Source organism: Bubalus kerabau, chromosome 4, assembly GCF_029407905.1.
Source record: "Bubalus kerabau isolate K-KA32 ecotype Philippines breed swamp buffalo chromosome 4, PCC_UOA_SB_1v2, whole genome shotgun sequence".
NCBI classification, from domain to species: domain Eukaryota; kingdom Metazoa; phylum Chordata; class Mammalia; order Artiodactyla; family Bovidae; genus Bubalus; species Bubalus kerabau.
Window position 1 is genome coordinate 143,011,563 of NC_073627.1, and position 14,775 is coordinate 143,026,337.

The 14,775-nt window shown below is 50.1% G+C and overlaps 2 protein-coding genes across 9 annotated transcripts in view; one reads left to right on the plus strand and one right to left on the minus strand.

Moving 5' to 3' along the window:
• The window catches only part of UBAP1 (ubiquitin associated protein 1), a 69,689-nt gene extending 63,057 nt beyond the window's left edge, over positions 1-6,632 (plus strand). For 5 of the 7 annotated variants that reach the window (XM_055578849.1, XM_055578847.1, XM_055578851.1 and 2 more), the window contains 3 exons: positions 3,988-4,170; positions 4,873-4,974; positions 5,492-6,632. In XM_055578849.1, the coding sequence (XP_055434824.1) occupies positions 3,988-4,170; positions 4,873-4,974; positions 5,492-5,632 (426 nt within the window). In that variant the 3' untranslated portion in view covers positions 5,633-6,632. Of the gene's footprint in view, positions 1-558; positions 1,277-3,987; positions 4,171-4,872; positions 4,975-5,491 lie in introns of those variants that run through there. The other 2 variants (XM_055578850.1, XM_055578852.1) reach the window with 2 other exon arrangements.
• A 1,459-nt stretch (positions 6,633-8,091) lies between these two features.
• KIF24 (kinesin family member 24) overlaps positions 8,092-14,775 on the minus strand; it is a 73,088-nt gene continuing 66,404 nt past the window's right edge. For both annotated transcript variants that reach the window (XM_055578842.1, XM_055578841.1), the window contains exons 13-15: positions 10,563-12,809; positions 9,288-9,381; positions 8,092-8,535 (exon numbers count right to left, since the gene is read on the minus strand). In XM_055578842.1, the coding sequence (XP_055434817.1) occupies positions 8,395-8,535; positions 9,288-9,381; positions 10,563-12,809 (2,482 nt within the window). In that variant the 3' untranslated portion in view covers positions 8,092-8,394. The remainder of the gene's footprint in view (positions 8,536-9,287; positions 9,382-10,562; positions 12,810-14,775) is intronic.

The following is a 14,775-nucleotide window of genomic DNA, read 5'->3' on the forward strand; positions in this document are numbered from 1 at the left end:
TTAACTCTTCAAACAGTTTATACTGGGATTTATCTCTATTTCTAAATTGGATGCTTACATTGCATTTTCTAAATGTATTAATTTTAGACAGGTTTATACTTCCTGTTACAGTAAGTTGACGATTTAGCCCTTATAGTAGCCTTTGTTCCACCTTCTTGTATCTTTCATCATATTTATATCACAAGTTTTGGTTCAATTAATGTTAGTTAATATTATGATTGGGATGGTATACTGTGGTGGTGATGAGGATTTTCTTGGTAGCTTTTATTTCTTATAGTTTAACTGCCCCATTAAAAATTGTATAATTTCTTTATGCCTGTTGCTAGTTTTGTCCAAATGCTCCAAGAGTGTCAAAAGACCTAGTGATAATTTTCTCATTCAAATATTCAATTTTGTTGGTTAACCTATTGTTTTTGAATCCTTGAATATCCAAAAATGTCTAAATTTTATCCTCATGTGTGAATAATAGTTTGGCTCAATTTAGATTTCTTAGTTGAAGATCATTTTCCTTAAAAAATTTTTAAGATGTTACTCCCTTAAAAACAAAAAAACTTTCAGGGACTTCCTGGTGGTCCACTGGTTAAGAGTTTGCCTGCCAACAGGGGGACATGAGTTCAGTCCCTGGTTGGGAAGATTCCACATCCTTGGAGCAGCTAAGCCCGTGTGCCAAAGCTGTGCTCTGGAGCCCGCGAGCCGCAACTCCTGAAGCCTGCGCACCTAGAGCCGTGCTCCGCAACACAAGAAGCCACCGTCATGGCAGCCTGTGCACCACAGCTAGAGAGGAGCCCCAGCTTGATGCAACTAAGAAAAGTGCGCACACAGTAGTGAAAACCCCGTGCAGCCATAAATAAATAAAGAAAAATTAAAAACAGAAAGCTCTCAAATTGAAGTACAAGCACCTCTGATTTCTAGCAATACTGTGCCATTCGGATTTCTTCCCCTACTCCCAAAGCTTTTGGGATCCTTTTTTTCATTTCTGGAGATTTGACATTTACCAGTGTAAATGTCACTTATTGTGCTTGACCCTCCTGGATCCTTTCAAGCAAAGGCTCAGCACGGTTTTCAAAATCTGGTTGTTGTGGTTTGTTTTTGGTATTATACTTTTCTGTTTTCTCTGTTCTTCCTATAAGCTGGATGTTGGACTTCCTTGGCTGTTTTTCTACTTTGCTATCTCTTTTCTATCTGAAATGTATCCTTGACTATCATACCATTTTTAAAAAATCTCATAATCTTTTAAATAAAAGCTTTACTTTATTTTAAATTTCCAAGTGCTTTGTCTTTTCCCTCTTCTGGTTTGGTCTTATGTCCGTGGCTTTAGCTTTCTGTTCACTTTTAAGAGTGAATCACTAAAAGAAAAACAGTCAAAATGGGGGGAATATGTATGTTGGGGTGTGCCTGCTGGTCGTTAAGACTGACTAGTTAGTTGGCTTTGAAGTGAAAGTTACTCAGTTGTGTCTGATTCTTTGTGACTCCATGGACTGTAGCCTGACTTCCATGGCTCCTCGGTCCATGGAATTCTCCAGGCAAGAATACTGGACTGGGTTGCCGTTCCCTTCTCCAGGGGATCTTCCCGATCCAGGGATTGAACATGGGTCTCCTGCATTGCAGGCAGATTTTACCATCTGAGCCACCAGAGAAGGCTTTGAAGAAAGTCAAAGTGAGGTCGCTCAGTTGTTACCGACTCTTTGTGACCCCACAGACTGTAGCCTACCAGCCTCCTCCATCCATGGGATTTTCCAGGCACGAGTACTAGAGTGGGCCGCCATTTCCTTCTGCAGGGGATCTTCCTGACCCAGGGATCGAACCTGAGTCTCCCTCTGCCTGTCCCTCAGGCAGATGCTTTGCTGTCTGAGCCACCAGGGCTTTGAAGGGAGCTCTGTAAAACATCAACATATGAAGATCTTGGGGGCTATTAAAGTTTATCTAAGAATTCTGCTTGAAGGCTGAAGAAAGTGAGGATACTGAGATAGGCTTCCTCAATCCCGTTTTGGTTCTTGTACCTCACTCTGCCATATGCTGTGCCTGGTATCCTCAGTCCTTTTTGATATTGATTCCGATTTTCTAGATTAAACCTTGTATCTCTGCAGAAGGTGGGTTGGGGAAGGTCTGCCTGAGGGCTTTCTGCTGATCACTGCCTTCGTACTTTGCCTTACCCCAACAGTACCTGGTGCTTCCACATGCTGAAACCTTCTCAGGGGTCTCCTGCTGGACTGACTCTCCCATCTCCCACTTTAACTTCACTGTTTCTGCCAGTTATTCTGCCTCCGTTAGCACTCCACCTTCTAAAATTTCATTGAAATACATTGTCCTCTGTTATGCCTTCTTTTTCTGAGGTTAATACAGTTTTATTATCATTTTAGTAGATTTTGGAAGGTAGAATCAATGTATCAGGGCCCAGGCTTTTCTAGCTGGCTCAGTGGTAAAGAATTCGCCTGCCAGTGCAGGAGACGCAGGAGATGCAGGTTCAATCCCTGGGTTGAGAAGATCCCTTAGAGGAGGAAATGGCAACCCGTTGTGGAAAATTCTGAGGACAGAGAAGCCTGGTGAGCTACAGTCCTTGGGTCACAGAGTTGATTATGACTGAGCCACTGAGCACACAGACACGCATATCAGGGCTGTGTGAGTCTCAAGCTCAGAGCCAGGCTTCCAGCATTCAGAACTGCACGTGACACTGTACCTAACGTCTGGGAGCTCCTTCCTGTGTGAGAAGTACTGTGCCAGCAATGCGAACGAGATGCTGTTTGGCTATTGGTATTTTCAGGCCCAGGCAGAGCCTGCCCCTAAAAAGACAGAGTCTTGGGGCCTGCAAAGTGGCCAGACTGGTGTGTTCCAGTTCCCATGCCCTGTCGTGACTCTTGTAACCTGATGACTGAGCCCCAGGACTGTACTGCCTGGAGTGTGCTCTGGTGAGAGGGTTCAGCAGACACTGCAGGCTTTGAGGCTTCTTGGCTTCCCCCAGCTGACTTGGAGGAGAGTATCTGGTTATAGCTATAGAATTTTGAACATGCTTCTAGGATAAGCAGCTCCTTTCCTCCTCTCTTCCTCTCCCCCACCCCCCCAAAAAAGGAGGGTTAAATAAAATTTTCTTGGATGATTTTTCCTGGTTCTTGGGAGATGAGCCAAGTTGTCAGCTTTTCCCATGGTGGTTCTGTCCTTCAGCCTGGGAGTGAGCTGCCTTTTTGCCTTGGGGCTGATTATTATCAGAAGTGGTGGTAGGGTTTAAGTCTGGGAATCTGTCCAGTCAGGCTGGGGGCCGGTGGTAGGAGTAGGCTGCCTGTAGCCATTGCAGTAGAGGCTGGGTCCTAGGGACCATGTTCCAGTCCTTGAGGGTACAGCCTGGAGGGGTGGTAGTCTTCAGCCTTGCTCTTGAAGGACAGTAGCTGTTGCAGGGAATCAAAGCACAGTACACGGTGTGGGGCAGAAGGGCAGTGCCCTCAGAGCATGGGAGCCCTGAGCTGGCCGTCTACCCAGCCCAGTGATAGACGTGACGACGGACACTGGGACGTGATGGACATGGTTACTGGGACAGTCAATTCCGGAGTGAGGGGGTTTGAGATTAATGATCCCTCTAGTACTCAGATACGGCAGTTTAGGAAAGGAATAATGGAGCCCTGGAGAGAAGTCATAGCAGCCAGCAAGGTGCTACCAAAGGCGGTTTTCAGAACTTCGTTCTCCACTGCAAACCCAGGGGATTTGGGCAGGAAAGGGCATGTGCTTTCATGGTGCTTCCTCACTCTGCAAGGCGGGATGAGGTCAGAGGACAGCCACACTTGCAGATGTCTTCCCAACTTTTCTGTCCCTCAGCTGGAGCTCCCCTAACCCTCTTTGTTCTTCCTCAGGACGTCTGGCCAGAAATCTGACCCTTTCTTGCAGGCAGGTTTGATTAGGTCAGGATTGATAAACCCCTGGATTGGACCACCTCAGTGACTTGTCTTCTGGGGCCTGGGTCTGTCTTCTTGCCTTAATCCTTTCTTTCTTTCCCACTAGGTCACACCTCCTAATTTCTCAGTGTCACAAGTGCCCAACACTCCCAGCTGTCCCCAGGCTCACTCTGAACTGCAGGCGCTGTCCCCCAGTGAGCGGCACTGTGTGGAGACAGTGGTCAACATGGGCTACTCATACGAGTGTGTCTTGAGAGCCATGAAGAAGAAAGGAGAGAATATCGAGCAGGTGAGTGGTTAGCCAGCCACAGGGCCAGGGGCAGGGGAGAGGTCCCCGATCTCGGGAGCTGGAAGTGTCCTGCCTCTGTCCTAGAGTCCCTCACTCACAGCACCATTGTCTTTTCCTGTGATTAGGGAGGGCGGGCAGGACTCAGGGGGGCTTTGTTGGGGGTTTCCAGCAGTGCTTGTGTTTTGGGGGCTGCTTTGGGACCTAGGCTGAGGGACAGACTTGGGAGTCCTGGAGTTGAGGACTACCCTACCCAGTTATCCCCTTCTCTGCTTCTCCTGAGGCAGTGGCAGAATAGGCTTGAGGTATGGTTAGATGTCTTCTTCCACAAATGTCTATCCTGTCAGAAGCACCCAGGCAGTTCTAATCTAGGGTACTGGAGCCCTAAGCCTTGGGGGCACTTTCTGACTTGGGTGGTTTCTTAGGAGAATATCCTGCCCAGGCTATGGGGTTGACGTCAGTTGGGAGATGTGAGTCAGCTGTGACAGGAACTCCTTTGAAGACTGTCAATGCATATTTAGAAGGGTGTGTCTATCAGCAAATAGTCACTGAGGTCCTGCTGTGTTGGACACAGTTTAAGGTACAAAGTCAAGTCCTATCTAGAATGTAATAGTCAAGGTGGGGAGCAGACGTGTTGATTTATGTAAGACTATTGGGAAGCACAGAAAACAGTGGTGGTAGGTGCTAAACTCTCTGTTTTCTTAGATTCTCGACTATCTCTTTGCACATGGACAGCTCTGTGAGAAGGGCTTCGACCCTCTTTTGGTGGAAGAGGCTCTGGAAATGCAGCAGTGTTCAGAGGAAAAGGTAGGCACCTCCATGCTTCATGGGAACCCTCTGGAAAGAAGGGACAAAGCAGTCTGTCTTGGGGGCACTCCTGTTCCACAGCCTTCATCCCTCCCGTTGACTGTAGGCAGAACTAGTTGGAGCAAGAATCTCCCGTGTCCAGACAGGCATGTGGATGTTTGGCTCACATGGAAGTATCAGGTTGAAGACCGTCCAAGATCCCAGGGAAGGGATGGAAAAAAATGACTTGGGCAAAAGCCATACTTTCGGATGATGGGGGAGATGGCTAGTCATTTTGCCTAGGCTGGATGGGAGCATGGATGTGGATGGTGGGACCTGAATGAAGGTCAGTAAGATTTAGGGCCTGGCTGTGGCATCAACCTGTCTTCCTCCACGGCCCTCCTCTGCTTGCTCAGGGACCTGAGAGGCTCTGGCAAGGATGCCCTCCCAAGCAGCCCTTATGCGTGTATTTTGCTGCTCAGCTGTGCTATGTGGCCAGAACCCTTTCTTGAATCTGTATTCTCTTACTTCTCTTTAGATGATGGAATTTCTTCAGTTAATGAGCAAATTTAAGGAAATGGGCTTTGAACTGAAAGATATTAAGGAAGCTCTGCTATTACACAACAACGACCAGGACAGTGCTCTGGAAGACCTCATGGCTCGGGCGGGAGCCAGCTGAGATGAGGCCCTGCCACGGCCCTGCCACAGAACCACCCCTGCAGGAGGCCCTGAGGAGCCCACCTGTGGGGAAGGAGAAGGGGCACACTTCCGGATTTTCTTTTGGGGGTGGAAGGTCAGGTGTGGAGACTGTGCTTGCCAAGTCTCTACAAGCCTAGGTCCTGAGCTGGGGAGAAAGTGGGTAAGATTTGGGCATGCACATGCCCCCAGAACTGTCCTGGCTCCTTCCATATTAAAAGTATTTGTATGCTGAGAAGTGTCCTTCCCACCTTGGCCCTCCAGATTGACTTCTCTGGTCTTTTGGGGATCTGTATGGCTTCAGCCAAAACCTGGCCCAGCTGCCAAAAGGAGCTGGGGAGGAGAAGGTGGTGGGGCCAGACTCAGTGCTGCTTCGGGGCTAGATGTTCCCTCGTCCGCAAGAGTGGGCTGACCTCTAATCCAAGTTGAGTGCAATTGAAAGGTTCTTCCAGGGTTTTGTTTCTTTCCCCTTTTAACAATGTCACTTAGTGTGACGCTGGTTCTGCAATGTCTCTGAGGTGCAGAGAAGGCCCTTTACCCCTTGGGGCCCTGAGTTTGCCTTTTCTGCCAGGCAGTTACCACACTTCCCTGCTCCAGCCTGTTTCTTTTGGCCTGGTTTGGACTACAATCTTCTGCTACCCAGGATTTTAGAGCCCCCAACTCTAGGAAGCAGTTGTCGGTTTAAGGAATCATTTGTCCCTTCCCAGCACATCAAGCAGGGAAAAAGCAGGCCATGATTTAGTCCCCCAGCACTAACTCCACCTCAGTTCTCCCTGGAGAACAGCCTCTCCCTCCAGCCCCTGCTCTAGGACGACACAACGAATAACACCTAGTCATAGAAATCAGTCTCTTTGGTTTGTTTTGTATTATGTTGTACATCATTAAAGATCTAAATACAAAGGATATACAGTCTTGATGAATCTAAAGTAATTTGCTAACTATTTTGATTCTTCAGAGAACTACTAATAAAAATCTAAAAGGTATATCCTGTTGTGATGATTTCTTTATTGCCAAGGAATGTTTCGCTGCAGGGTGGTTAGTGAGTGGTAAGCGGATTTGCTGGGGATGGAACAGAAGCTAACCATTTTGTGTCATTTCACTCCTTTCTTCAATTCTTAGGCCTGTGGAACCCAGGTTTTTGGTTTGCAAAGGCAGGCCTAGACACAAGGGTCTGTTTAAACCTGACCTAGCTCGGTCTCTGGGTTAAGGACATAGACATGTGCCTTCCTGCAAGACTGACTGTGGAAGTGCGACAGGCTGGGCCTTTGGGAGACACACTCAGAAGTGTCCTGTGAGCAGCCATCAGGCATATTTATGTGTTCCACAGGTAGGACGGGGATTCAGACTGCTTCACTAGCTCCCAGTGGTGCTGTTGTATTCAATGGCATTAGATTTATCCCAGCTTCTTGTCCTTAGTTGTAATACTCTCTCTCCCACAGTCCTCCCTGTGCTCTTGGCTTGGATGGGTCTCTCATTTTTGTAGTGATGATGTGAGGATACAGAACCTTTGGGCTGGGAAGCAGTAAGCTGGAAAGAGGCCGCCCTCTGGTGGTCAGATGAGGCATGGCCATTGTCTCAGAAAGCCAGTTAGCCCCTCTTCTGGCCTTTAAAATTAATTAAACTCTTCTTTTAAAATTTGTAGAAGTTATCCTTTAACTTCTACAAGAGGTCAAAATTTCATATCAAAATGGGTGTCAGGGCCAAGGCTTTGACATGTGAATCTCAACTTGATCCAAGGTGGCCTTGGTAAGTGACGGACTGCCTGGTATTTCTTAAGCTTCTTTCTGCTAAAAAGATACACAGCAAACAACTCACATGAAGGCGTGCATGTATGTGTGTAAAACTGCTTTAGGGTCTCACTGGCCAGAGCACTTATGCCAAAGCACTGAACACAGGCCGCTGAAAGGGCGAGCAGATGGCCCGGGCGACCCTGGGTAAAGGTAAGGCTAGGAGATGGACTTGCCTGAGATACTCCAGCCATTCAGCTATTCTGGGGGGGAGTGCGGTGGGTGAGGACTCACAGATAGGACTTAGGAATATGATGCAGGCAGATGGTCTCAGCAAAAGGTGGAGATTGGAAAAGAATGCAGTGATGTGAGCGCCCTCTTCCGTCTAAATACTGGGTTGCAGGGAGGGAGGGGAACTGGAAGCAAAAGACCTGTCCCACATCTGCTCCTGTTAGACATCGAGTTACGGTTTATTCATTTTACATTTTCAAAAGCTAACCTCCCGAGGGCTGGTGGGGCAGATCTCACCCAGCCCTCACCCCACTAGCACCAGCGTTTTAGTTTTTGACCAAGTCCTGGAGGAAGGCACAGAATCCGGCTGGTAAAACCTCTAGGCTCAGCATGTTCTCTCCCCTAGCTTGCGACCTCCAACCTATAAGTTACTGCTGACCACCCCCGCCCCATCCTCAGACCCCCAAATTCAGAAACATCTACAGGGTTATTAGACCCAACTGTGTTTCCACAAAGGGTCAGTAATGCAAATCCTCAACCCCAAAGAAAAGGGAGAGATCTATTAGAAGTTGTTCAGGCTCATCTGTCCTTCCTTGCAGAAGCCCCTGTGCTTGGAACTGGACAGATGCTCGCTCGGAGAGAGGAGCTGGGACCCAGCCCAGGCCATGAGTGGTGAGGGAGAGACCAGCATGGGCGGGACAAGGGAGTGGGTGCCGAGATCTGCAGGGGGACCTGGTGGAGGCCCCTCCAGCTCTTGAGAGCCCAGCCACCCCGTACCAACTCCACTCTAAGACACTGCTGTCCTCTCGGGGCCTGCAGCTGGCTTGTGGCAGGCCAGGTATAGCTGTAGCTGGCTCCTCAGACTCTGGATGCACTTGGACTTCAGAACCATGATTTCATCTAGCTGGATCACAAAACCTTCAAAATCCTGAGAAAGGAAACAAAGGTCAAACGGAGCTTCTGCCGTTACTGGCCCTCTGTCATATCTGCTTTTCTAATCCCTTCTCTTGCAGGAGGATTTCAGAGCCCAGGCCCTTCCTCCAGTTGGAAAACCTGAAGGATAGTCACCATGGCATAGGGTGGGCCCACTTCTCTACAGAGAGAGTTATTTGCAGGGCAAAAGGGTGTTTTTGTAGAAGTACCTCTGGTCTGCATAAGGCAAGTCACTGTTACGATCACAGGGAGGGGCCTCCAACAAGCCACTAGGAAGGCAGAGTGGCAAGGAGAGAGGCTGGAAACACTGACCTGGGAATGGGGAGTGTCACGCCATCTCCCACCTGTCCTTGCGCCCCTCAAGCCAGCTCAGAGGAGTGGCAAGAGAAGGCTCAAAGCCTCAACAAAGCTGCAGTGTGGCAGCAGAGCCTTCCTGAACACACTGCAGGAAACAGGGATGACTATCAAACTAACTGGACTTCCCTGGTGGCTCCGTGGTAAAGAACAGGCCTGCCAATTCAGGAGACGTGGGTTCAGTCCCTGGGTCGGGACGATCCCCTGGAGAAGGAAATGGCAACTTAACTCCAGTATTCTTACCTGGAGAATTCCATGGACAGAGGAGCCTGGTAGGCAACAACAGTCCATGGGGTTGCCAAAGAGTCAGACATGACTTAGTGACTAAACAATGTCAAACTAGCTGCAGGTTAAGTCCCAAGAGCCCTGGAGGCTCCAGCCAAGACCACTTACAGTAGGAGCCAGCTGGCTCATCAGGGTCTCCTCCTTGAAGCCCAACTCAGCCATTTCATCCAGCTGTTCCTGGTGTGCTTGGATGACCACCTGCCTGGGAAGCAGAGGGGATGCTGTGAGCCTTGGGCCTCCCATCTCTCATGGGCAGCTTTCTGGAACTAAGCCTCATTTCTAGGCCAGGAGCTGCTTCTTCCCAGAGAGGCTGAGGCTTTGATGGGAACTAGCTCCCCACCATCTCCTGCCTCTTCACCCGTTCTTTTCGGGGCTTGTCAAGGGACTAGGGAGTAGCTATGAGGTACTGGGAAGAGACAGTGGCTTTGGGAGCTGCCCCCCAGGGCCTCCCGGGTTCACTGAGAGACAGGGCTGGATACTGCTTCTCTGCAGGAGCTGCTTACAGCTTCCCTGCACGGAAGCTAAAGGCTGTGCCACTGCAGCTGGCACGTGGCACAAGGTAGAGCCTGCCACCTAGCCTGTGGGCATTTCTCCTCTGTGGGGAGTTCAGGGACCAGAGCAAGGGGGTCTGGGCTAGAGGCTGGAGGATCTGCCTTCTGTCACACCCCCCTGATGGGTAGAGACCACACAACAGCATGATTGTCCCTTGGCTCTAGGTGGGCTCCTGCCCTGGACATCCCTGCATGCCCTTCTCTTTGCCCAAGGCCCAGGCCAAGCCCCAGTGAGCAGGCAGACAGCTGGCCCTGGGAATCAGGAGCCAGAGTGGAGGGCTGCAGCCTCACAGAGAAGCGTCTGTCGCCACCCTGCCCTCCTGCGCCTCTAGCCCTCGACCCCCGCTCCTTTCACCTCCTCCAGGGCTGTGTCATTCTGCTGCACCATCCAGCCTCCTCTGGGGACAGCAGCACAGTCGGCAGCCGGTTTCCCACCTTTGCCATCCTGGAAGGTGCCTAGAATGCTGTGGCTCTGGGGGCACAGGCTGCTGCTGCTGTGTCCTGGGACAGCACTTCCAGAAATACATACCCACAGAATGAAGAGGATTCTGGTCTCATCTCGAGTCTCAGGCTTGGTCACGGGATCAGATCTTCCCTTCTCTCCCTCACATCTAGCTTTCCCAGGCTGAGGGCCCACCCTCCCTGGCAGGCCTGCTCCAATACATTTTACTCCTACTGCTCATGTCAGATGCATCTAGGCAGGCTCCCTTGAAAAGGTGGACAAACAGCCTGTCTCTGAGCCAACCATAGCTATTCCCAGGACAGAACAATAAACTGGCGTGGGAGTAGGGATGCCAGAGAGCCTGAGTCTAGGTAGGAGAGTCCAACTTACTGTGCATGTCCCAGGGCAGGCTGACGGAGTGTCCCGGCGGTCTCGGGAGAGCAGCTGGCCGCCAGGGGAGAGCCTGGCCTTGCTAAGGACCTTGGGATTGGCCTATGTTTGAGCCATGCAATGTCCTCTTTGTAGCAAGACAGTGTGATGGGGTCTGTGGAGAAACCCAGTTCCGGCCAACTGGGCCCAGTCGGCTGCTTTCTCTCCTGGGCCCCGGGCTGGTCAGTCACATCACTATTTCCTGCTCGGGGGGTGAGTGTAGGCCCAGCGTGGGGTCCTCCAGGATGTAAGGTGAGGAAGGGCTTTCCCAGGAAACCCTGGGAGCCGTCCAGCTCTGTCTCAGCATTGGCATCACGGTGCCCCCAGGAGAAGAGTGTGGTCCCTCTGCTCTGGCAGGCCTGCCCCGGGTCAGCCTCCCCGCTGGGCAGCTTGTCAGGTGGGCGCTGACGGATGGGTGATGGGGACAGAGCTGGAAGACTGCCCCCAGGCTTGTCGTCGGGGGGAGATGAGGAGAGCCACAGGTGCTCGGTTGCGGAAGACGTTGGCAGGACTGCCTCTGGGTCGCCCGATGACACTGTGTGGCCCACTGCTGGCCCCTCTGTGTCCACTGCCACGAGACCATGCGCGGTTCCATCCTGGGCCGGCTGCTCCCAGGAAGGAGCCCCCCCATCATCCAGGCTCTCCAGGAGGGACATGGTGAGTGGGGCCATCAGTGCAGAAGCATACTCAGAGCATGCGCCTAATTCACCTTTAGAGTCGTCTCCTTGGAAAGGGTTACTGTTTTTCATTGTTCTGGTCTCCAGAATTGGGCTGTCCTCACTGACTTCTCTCAGGGGTGTGCTCACTGTGTCTCTCTGGTCTGGGGATCCAGGAACTGCGATGTGGGATAGTGAGCAAGTGAAACCATCTTCCTCCAGGGATGGCAAGCTGCCCTCGGCCTGCCCAGGAACCTCACTTCTGAAGGCTTCCTGTCTGAGGTCAAAAGCAGGGCCACCACCTCTTTCCCGATCATATACAGAGTCTATCTGTGAGCAGTAAGGCTTCCCTGCCAGGTCTTCTCTGGGAGGAGGCCCTGAGGAGTCTGAGTCCTCCTCTCCACTCCAGTCCAAGGGCACCTGACCTGGGCTGCGGCCGTGATCGAGTGCTATCCTTCTGTGGCCTGTGGGGTCCCTGGAGTACACCCAGCTTCTAGTTACACCCTCCTCGTCACCATCTGGGCTGAAAAACAGACTCTGCTGCCTTTCAGCCACCTGCTCCTCAGGACCTTGCTCCCTCTGATGAAGGAAGAACGAGCCTTCGCTGTTCTCCGGGTTCTTTCCCTGCTTTGTGGTCCTTTGACAGGAGGCATGTGAAAAAGAATCTTCACTGAAGTCGCTGTCATCAGGGTCCTCGGCTTGGGGTACTTGGGCTCCATCATGACTCTCAGCACAATGAGGGTGGAAGGGAGGAGGGATGTCACTCTGGAGCTGTCCCTCTGGGGGCCGGGACGGGCATAAAAACCTTGCCAGGGGTTGGTAATGTAACTTCTGCTGGAGGAGAGGTGGCTGCTGGAATTGCTGGTGGTAAAAGCGCAAATGCTCCTCCCTTGCCTCCTGCTGCACAGGGATGTTGTTGGTCCAAGCTTCAGAGGCAGGCCAGCTCAGCGCACCCACCTTGCTGCCCTGACCGTACTCCACTAAGCGCTGGGCGCTGCCAAAGGAGAGCTCGCCTCGAGACACAAGCTGCTTCTGCACAGGCTGCACAGTCTGCACTTTCTTGCACCGGGAGGGCGGCTTACCATGGACCAGGTCCCCTCCTGGGCCTGGCGCCCTGCTTCCCCAGCCTAGGGTGGTTTTGTTGCCAACTGGGTTTTTCTCAGAGCATAATGCAGCTGATTCTTCTGCCCTTTTTATGGCTACATGTCCAGACAGCATGGTTCCTTTGCTAGAGCTAGTCTGAATGACCCACTCTCGGGGAGGACTCCCTCGAGAGCCACCCTCTCTGCCAGGAACCTTAGGTACAGAAGCAAAAGGGATATTGGCTGGGTGACTAGCCAGAGGATGGGCCTTCCCTCTCATGGAGCCAGATGGCACTGTGAGAGGCTGCTGAAGCCCCAGCTTGACTTTTTTGGGAGAATATTTGTCCCCTGGCAAGGCCACAGGAGAGCTCTGAATTCGTTTTGGAGAAGCGTTAGAAGAATTTCCAGATGTTCGATTTCGACTGTTAGCTGGAGTGCAACATTTAATGCCTTTCTTTAGTTCTTTGACCCTGTAAATGACCATTTTATGTTAATGTACATTCCTGTAATTCCCTTCCTATAGCTTTCAGAGAAAACAAAAACCAAAGAAAGGTATTACAAGAACTGGGAATTATTTTTTTATCTGGGAGAGAATAAAGGAAAGAATAAAGTGGATATTCTATTTCAACATGAAATACGTCACTTTACTTGAACAAAGATCAGTGTCTTCTCTGAGGATATTAGCATGCATCCAATATTCCATGATCAGGAGAGTGTTTGAAATACCAAAGATCCATGTGAGGGACAGGCCAGAGGAGCTGGTTTCAGAACTTATGTCCACACAGGGCCCATACCACATTTCCTAAAGATCAGCCCACTCAGGAGCCATGTGTCTACTCCTCACCTACTATTCCATCATCAGAGCCTTCTTTTCCTGCAAACCACCTCCTTTTAGGCGTCTCTGAAAAAATGAGTTCCCTCCAACCTGCTGGGCACTTCAAGCAGCAAAAGCTCTCAGAAATAAGTAGGCTTGTGCTAATTCCATGAAGGTGGAACGACCTGTTTCCAGGGTTTTCCACTTCAGCACTAGCGGTGTCTGGGCTCAGACAATTCTTTGTTGTGGGGAGCTGTCTTGTGCCTATGGAATGTTTAGCAACTTCCTTGGCTTCTACCTTGATCATAGCAGCCTTTCTTTCCTGTCACAACAATCAAAATTGTCTCCAGACATTACCAAACGTCCTCTGGGAGGCAAAAATTGGCCCCTAGATAGAGAAATAACAGAGCCATGCTCTATTCTCCAAGGGAATTTTAGAGAACATGGAAAAATCCAGAATTAAGTCTGCTAGGATTGAGTTGCCAAGATCAGAGTCTCTCACTCTGTCATACCTAAAACAAAATAAAAGCAGTGGAAGACTCTGGATTTACAAGGAGACACCAAGTACAATGTGATTCTGCAGTCGCTTGTAGATTCTGTGTTGAAATCCCTTATGGAGGGAGTTGTACTTCTGCCTGGGAGCTCTCAGAAAATGTCTTTTCCATTGTTTTGGTTTTAATCCACTTAGTAGTAGCCAAATGACCCCTCTAGCCATTTCTGAAAACCAAGATAGTAAACCTGACACTGAGACTTGACTTCCTTTCAGGTCTGAGAGGCAGGGAAGCAGATAACAGTGAGCAAAGAGACAAAGGAGAGGACTAAAGTCATGACTAAGTCACTAAACCAATAACCTCAGATATGCAGACGACACCACCCTTATGGCACAAAATGAAGAACTAAAGAGCCTCTTGATGAAAATGAAAGAGGAGAGTGAAAAAGTTGGCTTAAAGCTCAACATTCAGAAAAACTAAGATCATGGCATCCGGTCCCATCACTTCACGGCAAATAGACGGGGAAATGGTGGAAACAGTGGCTGACTTTATTTTTTGGGGCTCCAAAATCACTGCAGATGGTGATTGCAGCCATGAAATTAAAAGATGCTGACTCCTTGGAAGGAAAGTTATGACCAATCTAGACAGCATATAAAAAGCAGAGACATTACTTTGCCAACAAAGGTCCGTCTTGTCAAGGCTATGCTTTTTCCAGTAGTCATGGATGGATGTGAGAGTTGAACTTCCAAAGAAAACTGAGCACAGAAGAATTGATGCTTTTGAACTGTGGTGTTGGAGAAGACTCTTGAGAGTCCCTTGGACTGCAAGGAGATCCAACCAGTCCATCCTAAAGGAGATCAGTTCTGGGTGTTCATTGGAAGGACTGATGTTAAAGCTGAAACTCCAATACTTTGGCCACCTGATGTGAAGAGCTGACTCACTGGAAAAGACCCTGATGCTGGGAAAGATTGAAGATGGGAGAAGGGGAAGAGAGAGGATGAGATGGTTGGATGGCATCACCGACTCAATGGACATGAGTTTGGGTAAACTCCGGGAGTTAGTAACAGACAGGGAGGCCTGGCGTGCTGCAGTTCATAGGGTTGCAAAGAGTCGGACACGACTGAGCGACTG